Raw genomic sequence first — 16,590 nt, 5'->3', positions numbered from 1 at the left:
AAATGTTTCCAAATTTTAGTGTGGCATTCTGGAGAAAAAGGTAGTTGTTCTAAATAACGAAGTTTAATTACCATAGTGTTTCATGTAGTTAAGAGCTTAAGAATAACATCTGTTTTGGATGTTAAGATCTTTGTTTGCTGTTGATGATCATCTGAGGGGTGAGGAAGTTCTTAAGCTTTAGTGAAAGTGCTGATTTGATCACTAATTGATCTTTCTCTTCTTTCCCTACCCCCATTTTTGTCTTACAGTTCTGGTGTAACACAGCAGCTTTCTTTAACTATTAACGGTTTTCTGAGTTCTGCTTATAGTTGTATCTTGTGTCCCATACCAATTCTAAAGTGGCTTTTCCAGGTAAGACTATAGCACTCATACTCTGTTCAGGTATAATATTCTTCCTGGAAGCCAGTTGTAGCAGGAATAATTAGAACAAGTTTATGAATCTGTTGTATTACGTTAACAAGTTTTAAATCAAAAAAATCTTTCTTTCTGGGTTCTGATTTATTCCCCAGTCTGAAATACTTTGATTGTCACTTGGGGTAAAACACTAGGGATAACTTTTCTCTACACTTTGAGAGACTGCAAAGCTGCAGATCCCTGCCCATCTTCATACATGTTACTGCATTGGTACATACGAGGTGAGAAGAGATTTCAGGATATAATAGTGTGGGCCAAATCACAACCAAATGTTAGTCTTAGTTCCTTCCACCCTTAAACAACAACAACAAAACCCAAATATGCTGCAGTATGCAAAAGTACAATTTCTACATATATCACCTTGTAAATAATCAGAGATGCCTACGTTATCGGATCATTTTAATTTGGAAAAGGTTGGCATGCACTGTGGCTCAGGAAAAGGTCTGGAGCCATTCTCAAAGGAAGCATGGTGGCTGTCTGCTTTCTAGATGTCTGTGTCCATGTCCAAATCCCCAGGAATTTACATTGTTCTGTTATTCACAAAAATGTTCCTCTCCAATCCCTATCCTGTTGTTATTTACCCCATTCTAACTGTGCCTGAAACAAAAAAGAAAGCCAGACCACCTGTGAAGCTGCAGCCTGGGTCTGTTGACTGGCTTTCTGCTTTTGCCAAAAGGGAAACATTTTGCTCCTCATCTTTCCCTCCAGCCATTAAAAAATTGCCTTCCACCCCTTATGTGAGCCCTGGTGTTCCTCTAGTGAGGAGGAATTGTGAGCCAGTTCAACTCACTTACGGAGCAGGAAACTGTCCAGCACTTGGGGGAGGAAAAGGAGTTTTTGCTGGGCTTGTGAAGTGCTCCAGGAAACCTGAACTGTACTTCATAATCATGTTTTTGTAGTTAACAGTTCTATGAAAAACTTAATTCATTGTTTCAGTTTAATATTGCATATGTTCCACTTTCCTGTGACTGGAAAAGGTTATGGTTAGCACTGTTGTCCCTCCTCCTGGTCAAGGGGTTCTTTTTGATCACAGATGCAAATGGGTTCCAAAGGGTTACATGATACTCTCCGTTCTCTTAACCCCCAGTACCTTCTTACGAACCACCAGATTCAACATGGGTTTACAGCATTCTGATATTGTAAATAATTAATTTTAAAGTATTCATAACATCTGCACACTGCTTGACATAATCAGTATTCACAATATTCTCTTCTTGGTGTATCTTGCTTTAGAGGCTTTGGGGTTCTTTTTTTTTCCCTTTGCTTCTTTATTTTGCCAAACAGTTGGTTTATTTCTTTAATTAAAAGAAAACTGATGCCATCATACAACTTAGTGTTCAACATGTAGCTTCTTTTCTCTCCACAGATGATGTCTGTTCATCCTGACTATTGTGTTTCCACACAGATTTTGGACAGATTGATGGAGATAACACTAAAAAATGGTAAGTATTTGAAGGATGGAAAACTGACCACCTGAATGAAGGCATTTCCCTTCTGTTAAGTATAGAAAGGTTTGAGAGAGGAAATAAAAGGCACTGGCTCGGTTCTGTGATTCTGGCATGAATTTAGGCTCTTCTGTTACTTACATAATGCACAAATGCTAGGAGTTGGTCTTCATTGAGTGTGTGCAAGCTGTACCACAGGATGTGGTCCTGGCATGTATTTGCAAAGTAGTGTGTCTGGTACAGAGCCTTTTAAACTCACTTCTGTTATTTCACAAATAGAATTGACCTGAAGAGGAGCCCAGTCTGCCGAAAAGTTTTCTTTCCATCTTTTACTTTGGAAGATGCAGGCGTTCATTTCGTAGCTTAAGGACTACAAGATGCTTTTCACATAGTCATACCCAGTATGTAGCACCGCATAGTTTACTTTCGAGATAAATGGCAAAAGTGAAAAGACTCATACACCTGCACAAAAACACTTTCAAGGATCTGCTTCAGCCTACAATGCTGCTCGTGTCTTGTGTGTTTTGCCTTCCTTCACCTGTACCCTCAAGTACTTCTCCAGTAGGAGTTCCTTTGTATGTTCTCCATGTCTTCATTTTATTCAGATCCATCAAAAGGCACCAATTTATTTAAGCCTGCTAGTTAACATCATTAAAATAATGTGGTTCTCTTGAAGTACATTCTCAGGTCTGTCCAGATTGTACCCCAAATTTTGAGTTTTGTTTGAAATCAGACTGTGAGTTGATATGAGAGGGAATGTAGCCTCCTTTATTTTGTGCTTTGCTGGCATTAAGCTTGGTTCTGAGTGAACAGTTCAAGCTGATGAATGAGCATTCAAAGAATTAAGGCTGGGAGAGATCCCAGCAGATCTCTGACCTCAGAGCAGGATCTAGCTACAGTTGCTCCTGGAATGTTGCCTCGCTACTTTAAAATTGCCAACTGTGGAGTCTTTAAACCATTCTGAGACATTCTGTTCCAGTGCTTAACTAAGAATGCATCTTTGTTTTTGGCTTTTTACTGACTTGAACATTGAGATCTGAACCTGCAATGTCTTGAGTGTTATGTTCCATTATATCTGTTTTTTTTCTTACAAACTTAACTCTTGGACACAAAATTGACCCAATTCAGAATTCTAATGACTTCTGTCATTGTTTGGAAAACACTGCGTCGAGTTTGATGTTACCTTGCTAGTTTAGTGTCCTATAGAGAACCCTCTGTACAGTTTGCAGACTTTCAGATACAAGTCATCATACAAATCAGCCCTTTTTGCAAAAAGCATTGTTTCTTATTTCTATCAAATAAGTGAATTCCATCTGCTTAGCACATTTGTTCTAGAAACCTTGCCTGTGTTCAAATATTATTTAGCTCCACTTCCAGTTCCACTATGATAGCAGCCTCTTACCTGTACCTACACAGAATGGTAATTTATGTATTCTCTTAAAAGTAAATATTGCTTCCTTGCTTATTCTGCTGTTTGTGATGAGAGCGAGCTGTGAGGGAAGAAATGGATGGAACGTTAGAGTAATTCACCTGTTAAGTAGGCAGGATATTTCCCTAGTCTAAAATACTGTGTTAGACTACTCTCGTCCGCCCCTGCCATTCTTCTGAAAATAAGCATATTGTTCAATGTAACAACTCTTCTGAGAGTACAGCTGGTAGAATTGATGCAGACTGCTGAGCTTATTTGTTTCCCTTAAAAGGAACTAATGCAAAGAACTAAATTTAAAACTAATCCATTCCGTGTCTTTTACTTGTAGCTTCCATCAGTGATGAACAGTCTAAACCATGGATTCCTTCACTAGCTGATGTGTCAGCTGTTTTTGTCAATATGGGTGTTGCGTTTAGATCTCTCTTTCCATTGCAGCATCTTCAGCCCAACTTTAACGAGTGTGACATTTTGTAAGTGTTTTCCTTTTGATATTTATTGCTTAGATCCTGTGAAAGCAAGCCTTGTGCTTAGAATGTAGAATCGGAAGGTTCCCCTTTATTTCCCCTCCCTTCCATCACACCATACTCATCTTTAAATTCTCAGCTCAGGTCTTAATAAGAGTAAATAAGCCAGAACTTCAAACAATGCCTGCCAGATAAGGATTTGACAAACCAGAGTATTGTGCTTTGTCCTGCACCTTTCTAATGGAGGTTTACAAGAATTGTTGTGTCAATAGCTTGCCAGAATTGTAAGTAATTGGTTATAAGTTGGGATAGATGTGTGCGCTCTGTAACTGGGGATTGTTCTGATTTGAAGACATCTTGAAATTGCAGGGGTTTTTTTTTTCCAGTTTATGTAAATAAGCCTTTGCGGCCTTTTAAATTGTTGATTTATTGCTCAGATTAGTGTCTCTCTTATTAGAAGTCAGCGACAAGAAACAGTGAGTAAACAACAGCCAAGAGGAGACAGCACCTCTACCAGTCCAGCCTTCTCCAGTCTACCAGAAAACAATTTAATTAACGTGATTAAGGTAAGAAAAGTCCAGTTACTGTGGGGGGAATTTTTGTGGGTTATTTTTCTGGGGAAGGAAAGGAGGAGGGGATGCTGGTTTTGGGTTTTTCTGGGTTTTGGGATGTTTGGGTTTTTCTGGGGGCGTTTTTTTGTTTTTGTTGTGTTGTTTGTTTTTGTGGGGTTTTTTTTGTTGTTGGGTTTGGTGTTTTTGTTTGTGTGTGGGTTTGGTGGTTTGGTGTTCTTTTGGGTTTTTTTTGTTTTTTTAAGCAAAAAACCCCCTGGTGTCCTAATCTAGTCCTCGGCATGTTTCGTGAGTAGATGCTGTCCTGGGGTTTCGGCTTCCCATTCAGCAGAGATTATGGCAGGCATGTTGCACAGTTTAGTTTCCTGACTTCCATTGGCTTCACTCACAACTGCACAGTTCTGCTGCCTCCCTTTTCTAGCTGTGCCACTTCATCAAATGTCTTTGCTCCCTTGTGTAGAAGAAACTCTCCACTTCTGTGTTCCAGTGGAAAAGGGACAGGGAGTTGATGTTGGGTGGTATGTTCGATGCTGCCTCAGTGTGTTAGTGCAGCTCTGAGGTATGCGATCGTTGCCTGTGAAGCACATGGTGAATGAGGTGGGCAGATGGAGCTGTGACTGAGTTCCTGTGGAAGTGAGCTGTTAGATCCATGCACTGTGTCCCATGAGACCATAGGCCAAATGAGTGCTAGTCACACTTCCCAGGCTAGTTCTCTGTGATTGAAGGTTGTAATGGGAAAATACTGACTTTATAACTGATTTCAGAGTCCTTTGTAGAAGTATCTGAATCCTCCTAATATAATTTCTTTAGAGATTTTAAACTGTAAAATCACTTGCTCTGAGTGCTTCCTCTTGAACTATCTCCACTAGAGACAGAATGCAAGTATCTTGATTAATTTGTGTTCTCATTTACACACACGTCCCATTTTGTAAATAACCCATGTGATAATACTTGGGTGGGGGAAAATCTCTTGATTTATGTTTTTGGTATTACTTGTGTATTTAGAAAGTCTGTCAGTCTTTCATTCAGTTAGATGAGGATTATCTGTGCAGTGGAGAAAGATATTTCCTAATCCTGTAATTTCCAGGGAGTATTGCCATTGTTCAGAAGATGAGCCTCCAGCAGGTATTTAAAAAAAAAGTGCAGTTACTGGGAGTTGGGGAGATGTTAGTACACAAGTGTTGCAGAACAATATATCATCTGAGGTGCATTTTAATGTGAGGATGGGAAACTTAACTTCTCATTGTACTTTAAATCAATTTCAGATTTTAATGCTTGCTTATTCTGAAGTTTCTAGGTTTCTGTACAACAGTAATTCAAGGTGGATATACTGATCAAGAAATATTGCTGCTGCTTCTATTGCTATTTAAAATAAGCTTGGAGAAACTGTTAAAGCAAATACCTCTGGTAGATTTTCAGTGCCTTTTCGTAAAGCTTCTGATAAGTATAGAAGACTGGGATACAAAGGTAACTTCATAAATCATTTTCTTGTACTAGATTTATGAAACTGCAACTTAATTTTCAAGAAACTTCTGTTTTGAAGTTTTCGTTTTCTTGACATATCAGAAAAATACTGCTTGAAAAATGTAACATGAACAAACCAGTTGGATTTGTGAGAGATTTAGGAGGTGTGTGGGTATATTGAGAGAGTTTTTGTCACATGACATTATGCTTGCCTGCCCTCTTCTCAAGGGGACAGTTGTATTGAACTAAATGTTATATTTACTAAAATAGCTGCCTATTTAAAATGGCCCTCAGAAAGAATGAAGAAATTATTGCAGTAAGTTGATAAAATGTCACTAAAAGCAATCTGATCTCAACTACCCTAGTGTAAAACAGTATTAAGCAGACTTAACTACAGGTGCAGTGCAGAAATATCTTTATGCCCATCATATCTTATTAGATCAATTCCTTTTAACATTTATGCTATGTATGTTTCTAGGGAGTAGATGTGTACTCCTTTGCAAATAAAACAAATGCCCACCATATCCATTCTTCAGTGTCGGGATTTTTGTTGTTGATCTTTTAAAGATGCCTGAGCTCTGCCTGGCAGTGAGCGAACTCTCCAGTCACCACCATAATCTCCTGTGGCTAGTTCAGCTGGTGCCTAGCTGGATAATACGTGGACGGTAATGATGCTGTAACATCAGAAATGTGTAGTATCATTAGCTGTTAATGGTGCAAATAAATTAGCTGTTGATTTATTTGTGTAAGCTCAAAGTCTGGTAAATGCAATAGGTTTTACATGGTGCTTTAAAAAAAAGTGTTTGGGTTTTCTCATATATTACAGATATATATGCAATTCTTACTTGTGTGTATTTTGCTTCTTGATCACATCTGCTGTGAAAAAGGATTATTTTCATTTTAGGTGTAGTTTTCTGAGCTGTGGACTTCCTGGTACCCTGGAAACATAGAGGTCTTTTCCAGCCTTAATGATTCTAAGATCATCAAGTCCAACTGTCAACCCAAACCCAACACCACCATGCCTCCCTATAGTAAAGACTTAACAACTTCAGATTCTGACATCTGTCACCTACTCTAATTCTTGTCTGAATGACAAAAAAATTTAAATTTTCTTTGGGTGATGCCTTTAAGTGGCAATCTGTTATGAGTTCTGTGTCTTTGAAATGAGTAAATTATAATGTATCTGAGCGAGGAGAATGAATTGAGTCCTCAATTTCAGGCTTGGAGGCAAGCATCTAGCAGCGTTTACTTGTGCAAAAGAAAGGCTGCAGTAAGATAAGGGCGCTTATATTAACCTCTTTCCTAGTTTAGTAGCACCTATATTCAGAAATTCCTATTTAATAGTTATAGGCAAGTTTATGTCTAGATAAGCCGTGTATAGCTTCATATATTTTGTGGGAAAATTGTGGATTTAAGAAATTCTCTGGGAAATAAATTTTTTAATTGTTTTTCAGGGAAGTAAGAAGACGTCTTAGCCTAGTGATAATTTCAAAACTTCTGAATAAAAAGCATATAGAAATACCTGATGAGAGTGACAAGCAGGTACTGCATATGTGTGTTGTGTGTGTATAATTTGAAAGTTTAGAAAACATGTATATTATTGTTTTTGCTGTACATTTTAATACTGTAAGCCTATTTTCAAGAACCTTGCAAAATGACCAATTAGTAATTTTTAGGTTGGGTTAGTATTAGAAGTACATTCGCACATGTGTGTAACCTGCATATTCTGCAGCTTGTAAGTGCAGAAAGATTTGTGTCAAAACATTCATTCTGGATGTTGGAAAGAGGCCTATGCTTCTTTCAGTCTTCTTTTGTGTTCATATAGAGTCACTCTTGTTTTCCTAAGATGGATCTTTTATTTAGGCAACATACAAACATTTCAGTTTGTGACTAGTCAAAAATTACCTAAAGCATGAAAGCTTCTATTTTAATTAAAAATCCCTTTTATGTTGTTGTCTTAGTGGACAAATAGTACTGTAGTGGCACTCAGTTTCCAGATTTTCTGTTGCCAGTAAACCAGTCCAATCTGTTAATGGTTTTGTCTGCAGATGTCTCTTCTGCATCAGTTTCTGGTGTACATGAAACCTGCTAATCTACTGAAGGAGATGAGAAAAGGACTGGAGCAGCAGAATGCCGACGGAGACCACATTCATACAGAAGTGGAACAGGAGGTATGTAGCCGATAGCGCTTCTCTGCATTGATCTTTTTATGCATCTTCTACGTTTTTGAGAGTGTTTCTTTTAATTTCTGTTAACTGAGGACAGTTCTACATATATGCTATTTTGTTGCTGTTCATCTGTATCATTAAAATATTACTCAAGTTCCATTTTGTTTATAGACATGAAGGAAAGGAATTAGCAGCATGTGACAGAGGAAGCTCTATTAGGCTGTTTTACAAACCGGGAAATCGTCAGATTTTCTGAATAGCTAAGTCACATGAATGTCTCGAATCCTATCTTCTGTAATCAGAGGACCATCCTCCCTTCTGATGTAATCAGTGGAAACTCTTTGATGCTGAGCCAGACCTTCACCTGCAGGCTTCAAAAAGAGATTTATGAATCTTCCATGAATCTTTTCTCATAAACAAATATTAGGCAGATTTAGTGTTTCCATCCATCCAAAAATTGAATATTAGTTTGGTTATTTGAGTCTATCATGGAATCTCTTAGCAAGTATTTTGATCTGGATGTAGATGATGGGAAAATAAAGCCGACTGCTGAATTTAGTTTTCAGTAATTAAAACTATAGAAAGTTTTTTTGTTTGTTTTTTTTAGGTTACTTAAGTAACTTAAAACAGTATAATACCATTTTTAAATGTTTGTACTATGCGAATATATGGTTTCAAATTAGTTACTTGGGCAAATATGTACTCATACTTGTCCATTGATTTGGCTGTTGGAGGAATCATTCTGGAAAGCAAAGATAGTGCTGTATCTAGATGTGAAGAGTTATGATTGTGCTTTGACTGCTAAAGCTCTTTTGATTTCTCTCCAGGCATACTACCTGATCTACATCCTCCTTCATCTAGTCAGTGAAGCAAGTTTCTTTGATGTTGTAAATTCTAATCAAAGGGTATGTAACTTCAGTGACAAAATATTTAGATTTTAAAAGTCTATTTATCGTGTATACTCTGTCTATTTTGGTAAGAGCTATCATGTGATAGAAGGTCACCAGTGGATAATAGCACTGGGGGAAAGCTTTGTTCTGGGGCGAAGTAAACGTAGAAGATATTTATCTGCACTTACTGCAGAGAAAGAAACCTCTTCTGCATTTCTACAAATGGAACTACTTCAAAACATAGAGCTGTGGATCAGCATTTACTTTGTTAATCTTTCATGGGAAATAACTGGAGGTTAACTCAACACAGAAATTCTAAGAATTCCAATGATCCTATGAACTTTTGAAGTAGGGTTGGAATTTTTCAGTCTAGAAGAAAACCACTTTGAAACTATCCAGTAAAATATGTTGAAAATCATGGGGTTTTATGTGGAGTGCAGCTGTACAGCAAGTGAATGCCAGGACTGTATATCTTCTATTTTCTGTGGTGATAGTTCTTTTGTGCCGTGTGATGTGAACATCTGCTAAGTAATACCTTCTGCTTAGCCTTTCAGTAATCCTATTCAGATTTCTATGATCATTTGCTGTGAGTTGCATGCTGCAAGGTGCTTATGTACACCTTCTGCCCCATGGAATCACTCCTGGCTTTTAAGAAATTTGATATATGAACTGTTTGAGAGAGGTAAAGCAGTATGTTTGCTTACGTTTCGGGGCTCAAGTGTCTCAGTTTCCCGCTCAACACAAACAATCACAGAGTATAGTCTGAAACAAAATAATCTTTGGTAAAGAAAACAATTATACTGTGAAGATCTGAAATTTGTTTTTTTCTGTAACTGTCTTCCTGAAGACAGTTTGTGGAGAACTTGATCTTTATTAATTTTTTTTAACGTCTCTATTTCTTAATGAAGAAAGAGTCATCTATTCACTGACCTGTTAGCCATGGAGTGGCAAGGGGGGTGTGGCTGAATATTGTGCAGGCTAGACTTTGTATAAAATCAATATAACTCTTTCATTTCTGGTCCTCTTCCAGTTAGATGGGGTAAACTGTCACGGTCTTGAGACACCAGCAAATGTTTATAAGTAGAATTTCATCATGTCTCACCTGTTCTGCAGAGCGGAGCCTCTTTGCAGCTGTTCAGTGAGGGATTGAAAACAGGAATTTTATTAAGAAATTCACAGAATGGGAAAGATCTTAGGAGCCATTATCAAGAGATTATGAAGTTGCATACCTGCTTTGTTAAAGTAATCAGAAATTTAGAGAGAAATAAAAGATCAGTGCATAAACCTTGGATATGTTTTGTCTATTTAACCAATTCCTATGAAAGAGAATGACCTGAGTCGCAATTACTGAAACAGTAATTTTTGTCTATTATAACTAGAGAACTTCTTTTTGCTGATAAAAGATCTGAATGGCATTGCACTTGCTACTTTGGGGACAGAAAAGATTTCCAAATTAGCTAGTGGGAACTTTAAAATTTGTGATGTAGAGCTCTGTTGTACTTTTGAAACTATTTTTTAAAGCTCTTAGACCTGGTTTAGTGGGTACATACCAGCAGCTGATAGAGGATCTTGTTTTCTTCCTTTCCCCCTTCCTTATTGTATATTTCTGAGAAAAATTCAAACTGAAGCATATAATTTTTAAATTGAAATAATATTTGAAGAAAACTTACTTTTGACATGGAAGATTTAAATAGCTGTACACTTTTGTCTTTATTTAGCAACACTTACTGAAGCTTTGTGGTGCCTTAGATAAGCACATAAAATGTGGTATTCGGGAAGATGCGAGGCTGTTTTATCGAACTAAGGTAAGACACATGAGCTGGGGTTTTTTGTTCGTTTTAGGGTGGTTTTTATTGTTCTTGATGTTTGTAGTTCCCTCGCCCTGGAAATTCTAAGAGTTCCTCATGGGTTGGTTTTTTTTTCTCTGATTTCTGTCTGCATCGTGTCTTTGCATGTACATAAATATGTCATTTTTAATGCACTGAAAAAGCTCTTTTCTGCTAACAACAAGACTCTTAACAACTGTAATATGTGAGCTTGTCTTCCTTTTAGCCAGGCATCTCAACTTTTAGACCCACAGAGTTGCTCTGTTTCTTTTCCTGGTAGTCACTGATAGCTGACTCTACTTTTTAAGAGCAGAGGCTACATGCAGGGCAGGATACAGAGGACTGAAAAACTAGCCTATCTTGCATGTGTGTCTCTCTTATTTTCAAATTAATGAGTTTAAAATGTTGTGGATTTAAGCCAACAGTGTACGTGATGTAGCATCAAGCTTGGATAATTGCCTTTTGTTTGCTTTGTGGTGTGAGGCTTACTAATGATAGACCTAATTCTGTGACTTTAATGCTTTTGCATGCTGTCATAGCAAGCCAAATCAGACCAGTGATAAAGTGACTGATCTCAGCTTTGAAAAGCCTTGACTTCTTCAGCTTTAAATCAGACATTTGTAGTTGTGTGTATCCTTACCTCTCAAGATTTTTCTTTTTTATTTAGCTAGATTAATAGATTTTAGATTGTTTTAACAAACTAATTACTCTTGCCTTGGATTTTTGTATCTCAGGTCACTTTTGGTTTTGTTTCTATTGCCTTTGCAATGAGAGGGGAAAATCTTACTCTGTTTTTCCCCATTACTTCATTTGTGTAACAGTACAGTAACTTCCAGAGGACACCACTGTGCTGGGTTTTAACACAGCATATGAAGCAAATTGCATGTCTGAATAGCTTGGATTAAACACTTGCTTGTGATTGGTTATGAAAAAGCACAGTTTTTAATGTCTAAGGTATCCATTTCAGAAGCAGACAGTGCTGTATAGTTGGCTGTTGTGATTGCAGTTGCAGGCACCTTTTCTAGGTGCAGACTTGTGTAACAAACCTAACTCACCTGAAGGATGAGGTGGGTGTTCGGAGACCAGAGGTTTGCATGCCGATTCCAGACACTTAATGTGGGGAGTAATGTGCCTGTAATGTGTTTGTGTGGAGTACCTGACTTTGAATTCAGAGTCCCAAATTACAGGGATCTGTTTGCAGTTGAGGTGGTGACACTTTGTGCCATCTGTAAAATTGTTCCTTCCCAGTAAACCTTGGGTGTTGGGTTATCTGGGGTTTCAGGGGTTTGGGGTGGCGGGGGAGACTAGGGGTATGATTTTGGCTTTTTTAACATAAATGGTTAAACTAATCAATCTGAATTTGCAGGTAAAAGACTTAGTTGCTAGGATATATGGCAAATGGCAGGATATGATACAAACCACTCGGCCTACTCAGGTACTGTAATGAAACCTTTTTCTCTCTTTCATACTGCATGGTGCATTAGCATTTGAAAATAGCATGTTCTTTTAAAGATATTTTTTTCTTCATAAATGGCATGGCTGTGGAATACACTTAAATGTATTAGAAGAGATTTTTAACTAAAATTCTTACTTTGCTGGCTTCAGTAAAACCAAGATTTCACCTTTATCCTGAAAAGTACTGCTTTTGTAAATGGCTTGTGTAATACACTAAAATGCTAGTACTGAGTCAGGTCACAGGGCCTGTCTCTGATTATAGTCATTAGCAGATGCTTCGAAAAGGACATTGGGGCAGGAATACAGCAATGCATTTACCTGCTGTGGTCTGGCAGCCTGTGACTTTGAGACTACTTGAGTCCAAGGCTCTAACCATATATGTTTAACGGCTCTTGACAACTCCTCCCCCTCCAAATGTGTCAATTTTCATGCAATAGTTAGGAAAAGCCTTTCATGCTCTGTAAAAGTATGCAGTAGTAAATAATGTCATGATTAGTCTGTCATTAATATTTCCTTCATGATACCTAGCTCGCCTTGGTAGAATAGGTGGATAATTTATTCTGATATCCAGAGTTCAGACCTGTTTCTTCCAGTCTAGGGTTGTGAGGTTTCTTTTGTAATGTGATCAGCCCAACTGTTAAGTCCTGTCCCGGAATATAAAGCTACCTGTCTTGGAAAAGCTTACCTTTCCAGTAATGTATCACTTACATAAAATTTAAATTATACATAGATGCCTAGTATTGATTTCAGTTAAAAATTGGGTAGTCAACCATTTGTCTGTAAAGACTATTAATCGCTCCCAGCAATGTGCAAAAAAGACAAACTTTGTAGTGTGTCTGTGACATTTCTTCTTATAGAGGGGGAGGGGAATTAGACAGTAACACATGGCTGCAGAAGCTACTTAGCAACTGCTGAAAGCTGAACGCTGCTCTTTCAGAGATATTTGGATTTTATTTATGTGGGGAAATTGGCAAGCATTTCAGAATAAAATTCCAGGGACTTGTGGTGATCTTAAGCTAAACACTTGTCTACTCTACTATTACTTCTATCATTGGTTTTCTGACTTGTTTACTATTTTGTTTTTACTCTGTAGGGAAAACTGCATGACTTCTGGGAGCCAGATTAATGAAATCATGCCTAGTTCAGGGAAAATAACAGGAAAAACTCGGAAACCAAGGAAAATGTAGAATGAATGGAGCTTCACCTTGGTTGGAACAGAAGAAATCAGTCACCTGAGTTAGAACTTGAGCTTGATTCAGGCAAATACTAGTAACACAAGGATCTAATTTTATTAACATTGTTTTTACTACAAATACACTACTTCTGAAAACCTGAAGTAGGCAAACTGGAAAAACCCAGCTATTTAGATAATCCTCCCTGAATTGGCTAGAAATATTTTATCATACTGAAAGCCTAAGGGAGGCTTTCTCATTTCCATTGTTAATCACAAGACACGTGAAAACTGTATGTATCAGATTTTTTTGCCAGCACATACCTGCAAGCATTTTTTTTTAGGATGGCTGGGAAGGAACTGCCCTGTGATGTGGAACAAGAGTTCAGAAACAGTATTAGACCCACCCTTGATGTGGGCAGGTGAGGAAGTGGTTCAGAACCGGGCTGAATAACAGAATTGCCTGCACATGTTAATCTGCAAATCAGAACTGGTTTGACCTTCCAATGTCTCTTAAAAAATACAAAATAGAGGAGTTGCATGTGGACAAGTGACTGCCCTCGTGTTCACCTGAGGGTGGAGACAGAGATGAAGAGTGGCAGTGGCCAAACAGATTAAGTGGATGCTTCTTTGCTCCATGATTGTGTTTTTATCAAACAGCAAAATAGAATTTGTTATTACTGTAATGCATTTGTTTTAACTTCCTCATCTTTAGACATAAATTTATTTATGCAGTGAATGTGACTACACAGGAAGTGATTTTATAGACCAAGGTATAAATGAGATCTTATTACACCAGTGGTATATCAGCTCAGTGGAGACTTGAAGAGGTGAGCATTTGGCCACGTGGATAAAAACTGTGAAAGCCGGATGAGGTCTGAATTTCTTCGTGTGAAGCCTTGCCAGAGACACAGTATGTGTACAAAGCTCCAAGAGCTATTTGTGAAATAATCAAAGGAAGATGTGATCTCCTCTTGTGCTTTCTGTACATATGCCATCATTTAAATCTTACACTGGGGTTTGTCTGTAGGATGTGTGTATATATGAAGAGAAAGTTAAGGTATTGTATAGAAGCACCAGCTGGGACTCCCTTAACAAGTGGGATTTTTAATAATATGTGCATTTTATAATACTGTTTCTTTTTAATTTTTGTAGATTACCCTATCTTGTCCTGTATGATAAATTCCCTCCAACTTTCCAACCCCAAACCCTTCAAATTTATGTATATTATATATAAAGGAAGTGCTGTAGAATGGACGTGTCTTATAAGGAAGGTATTTTATTTGCAAATTCCTATTAAATGTTTTGTCTGTCATTTCAAGTGTTAGAGAGTTAGCCTAAGACTGCAACATCTCTGTGCCCTTCACAGGATAATCAGCTTATCTTTGTTCAAACAAAAGTTATGCTCGTGGCATTGGCAAGGGGGGTGGGGGTGGAGAAAATATCTTTTTTTTTTTTTTTAAATCTCAACATGTTATTTAAGAGTTGGAAGAATCTACCTCAAAGGGTGTCTTTGGCAGTAGAATTGCTTTAGCCTATAAAAAAGTCCATGGCAGTGACATCCTTTGCTCTGTCTGTCTTTGATAGTGTATTGACTTTCCCTCTGGCAGCAGTAGCTTACTATGTTGAATATATTGTATGTAATTTTATTATCATTTATATTTTTTCTCACTAATGTCGTATAAAGTTTTAAAAATTGCAGAATATGTTTACTGTAACTAATGTGTATATATTTTCTTACTGGGTTGAATTGAAGTTGCTGCCCTGTATATTTTGGAAAAGGAAGGAGGTTTAGATGAACAGTTTTTGTACTGCAATTCAAAGCACATTGAAACTGCTGTCTTTTTTTTTTTCCCCCCAGATTAAATAACCACTTTGATATTTACTTTCATTTAATGTAACAATGAAAAAATAAAACCAGACAGGCTTTTCTAATTAAATGTCCCTACACAGAATGGGCATCCTTCAGCTCTGTTTGATCAAAAAATGGCTTAGAGTCCCATTTTGGTCATACGGCACACGCTGTATTTCTTGGGTTCACAGCTGATTAACTTACTATAAATGGAGAAGGTCCTAAAGTAATTCTTAGCTCAGCCAGTCCTTGTTTTCATGCTTAATGCCTGTGTACACATTCTGGCATTTTCCCTCTCTCTCCCCCTCCCGCTTTGTCTGGACTTTTCTTCCGTCTGTTTTGAAGCCGAGTAGTAATTCCCCAGTTGCTTAAGTCTAGACGCGGGTTGAATTGGAGCTTGTTGGTGTCCTTACAGAGACGATCCCAAAGCATTGTTGCAGGGTCTTTACAGGGGGCTGCTGAGCGGAGCACTGCTTCAGGACTCCTGGAAATGAAATGGCAAACCTGCTGCTGTTGTGTTTTGCTGACTCATTTACTGGCCCCCAGCCAGAAGTTACATATGCAGGAAAAGGCTGTTTGCACAGTAAATGTCTTAACTGCTTTGGTTGTCTTCAGATAAGCATTTTGCACTGAGATTTATCTGTTGATTTTACGTTGGCTATATTAAGAGCCATGTTATCTCATTTCATGTGAAATTAGGTGCACTTTATTGCAGTAATCCCAGACAATAAATTAAAGGCTGACTATAAAATATACATTTGCGGCTCTTTGCCTATTATTACTATTATTATTATTAATTATTTTTCTTTTCTGACAAGCCTCTGTATGGCTTTAATTAAAAAAAATTATACAAAACAAACCAAAACACCCAAAAAACCAACTGGCTTTAAGGTGAAGAAACCTGCCAGCAAAACTATTTGTAAATCTCATGTTCTCACTGTTCCTGTTGTGGAACTCGGTAACACATGGGGATTTCAGAAGCGATTAATGACTTGCAGGTAGGCCTGGCTGAAGGTCAGTGGGACACATGCTTCATTGATGCGGTGGCTGCAGGAGCTCTCTAAAGTCCACAACACTGATAGTTGAGCTGAGCACATCTTTAGGATAAAGCAGATGACTGGAACAAACGGGTAAAGTACGCCATTAGTGGCACAGCAGCTGGTGAGATTGCTACATGATAGGATTCGAGAGGTAGCATTTCAGTGTGGAAAAATACCTTTTTAATAATAAGGGATGGATACTGCAGTGGTAATTTTGTGAGTGCAGACCAGCCAGGTCTGTCTTCATCAAAGGTGCCTGTATTTAACATCGTTCAGCAGCCGGCTCTGGGTCTTTAGAGGTGGCCTAACCTTGGGTGGGCACTGGGCACATTGGGCAGTGAGAGGGGCTGCGCTGTCTCTTGGAGATTCCAGCAAGTGCTTCTAGGCTGTTAGGTTACGGAGA

The 16,590-nt window shown here is 38.0% G+C and overlaps 1 protein-coding gene across 6 annotated transcripts in view; it reads left to right on the top strand.

Moving 5' to 3' along the window:
* Positions 1-15,902, top strand: part of SLF2 (SMC5-SMC6 complex localization factor 2) — a 35,511-nt gene extending 19,609 nt beyond the window's left edge. For 4 of the 6 annotated variants that reach the window (XM_064464028.1, XM_064464025.1, XM_064464030.1 and 1 more), the window contains exons 9-20: positions 249-351; positions 1,781-1,856; positions 3,617-3,758; positions 4,210-4,318; positions 5,612-5,788; positions 6,353-6,450; positions 7,240-7,327; positions 7,834-7,956; positions 8,781-8,858; positions 10,562-10,648; positions 12,036-12,104; positions 13,218-15,902. In XM_064464028.1, coding sequence (XP_064320098.1) covers positions 249-351; positions 1,781-1,856; positions 3,617-3,758; positions 4,210-4,318; positions 5,612-5,788; positions 6,353-6,450; positions 7,240-7,327; positions 7,834-7,956; positions 8,781-8,858; positions 10,562-10,648; positions 12,036-12,104; positions 13,218-13,250 — 1,183 coding nt within the window. In that variant the 3' untranslated portion in view covers positions 13,251-15,902. The remainder of the gene's footprint in view (positions 1-248; positions 352-1,780; positions 1,857-3,616; positions 3,759-4,209; positions 4,319-5,611; positions 5,789-6,352; positions 6,451-7,239; positions 7,328-7,833; positions 7,957-8,780; positions 8,859-10,561; positions 10,649-12,035; positions 12,105-13,217) is intronic. The other 2 variants (XM_064464027.1, XM_064464026.1) reach the window with 2 other exon arrangements.
* Positions 15,903-16,590: the final 688 nt, after the last annotated feature.

This window comes from Phalacrocorax carbo, chromosome 12 (genome assembly GCF_963921805.1).
Source record: "Phalacrocorax carbo chromosome 12, bPhaCar2.1, whole genome shotgun sequence".
Taxonomy (NCBI): Eukaryota; Metazoa; Chordata; class Aves; order Suliformes; family Phalacrocoracidae; genus Phalacrocorax; species Phalacrocorax carbo.
This window is presented reverse-complemented; position numbering and strand designations above follow the sequence as displayed.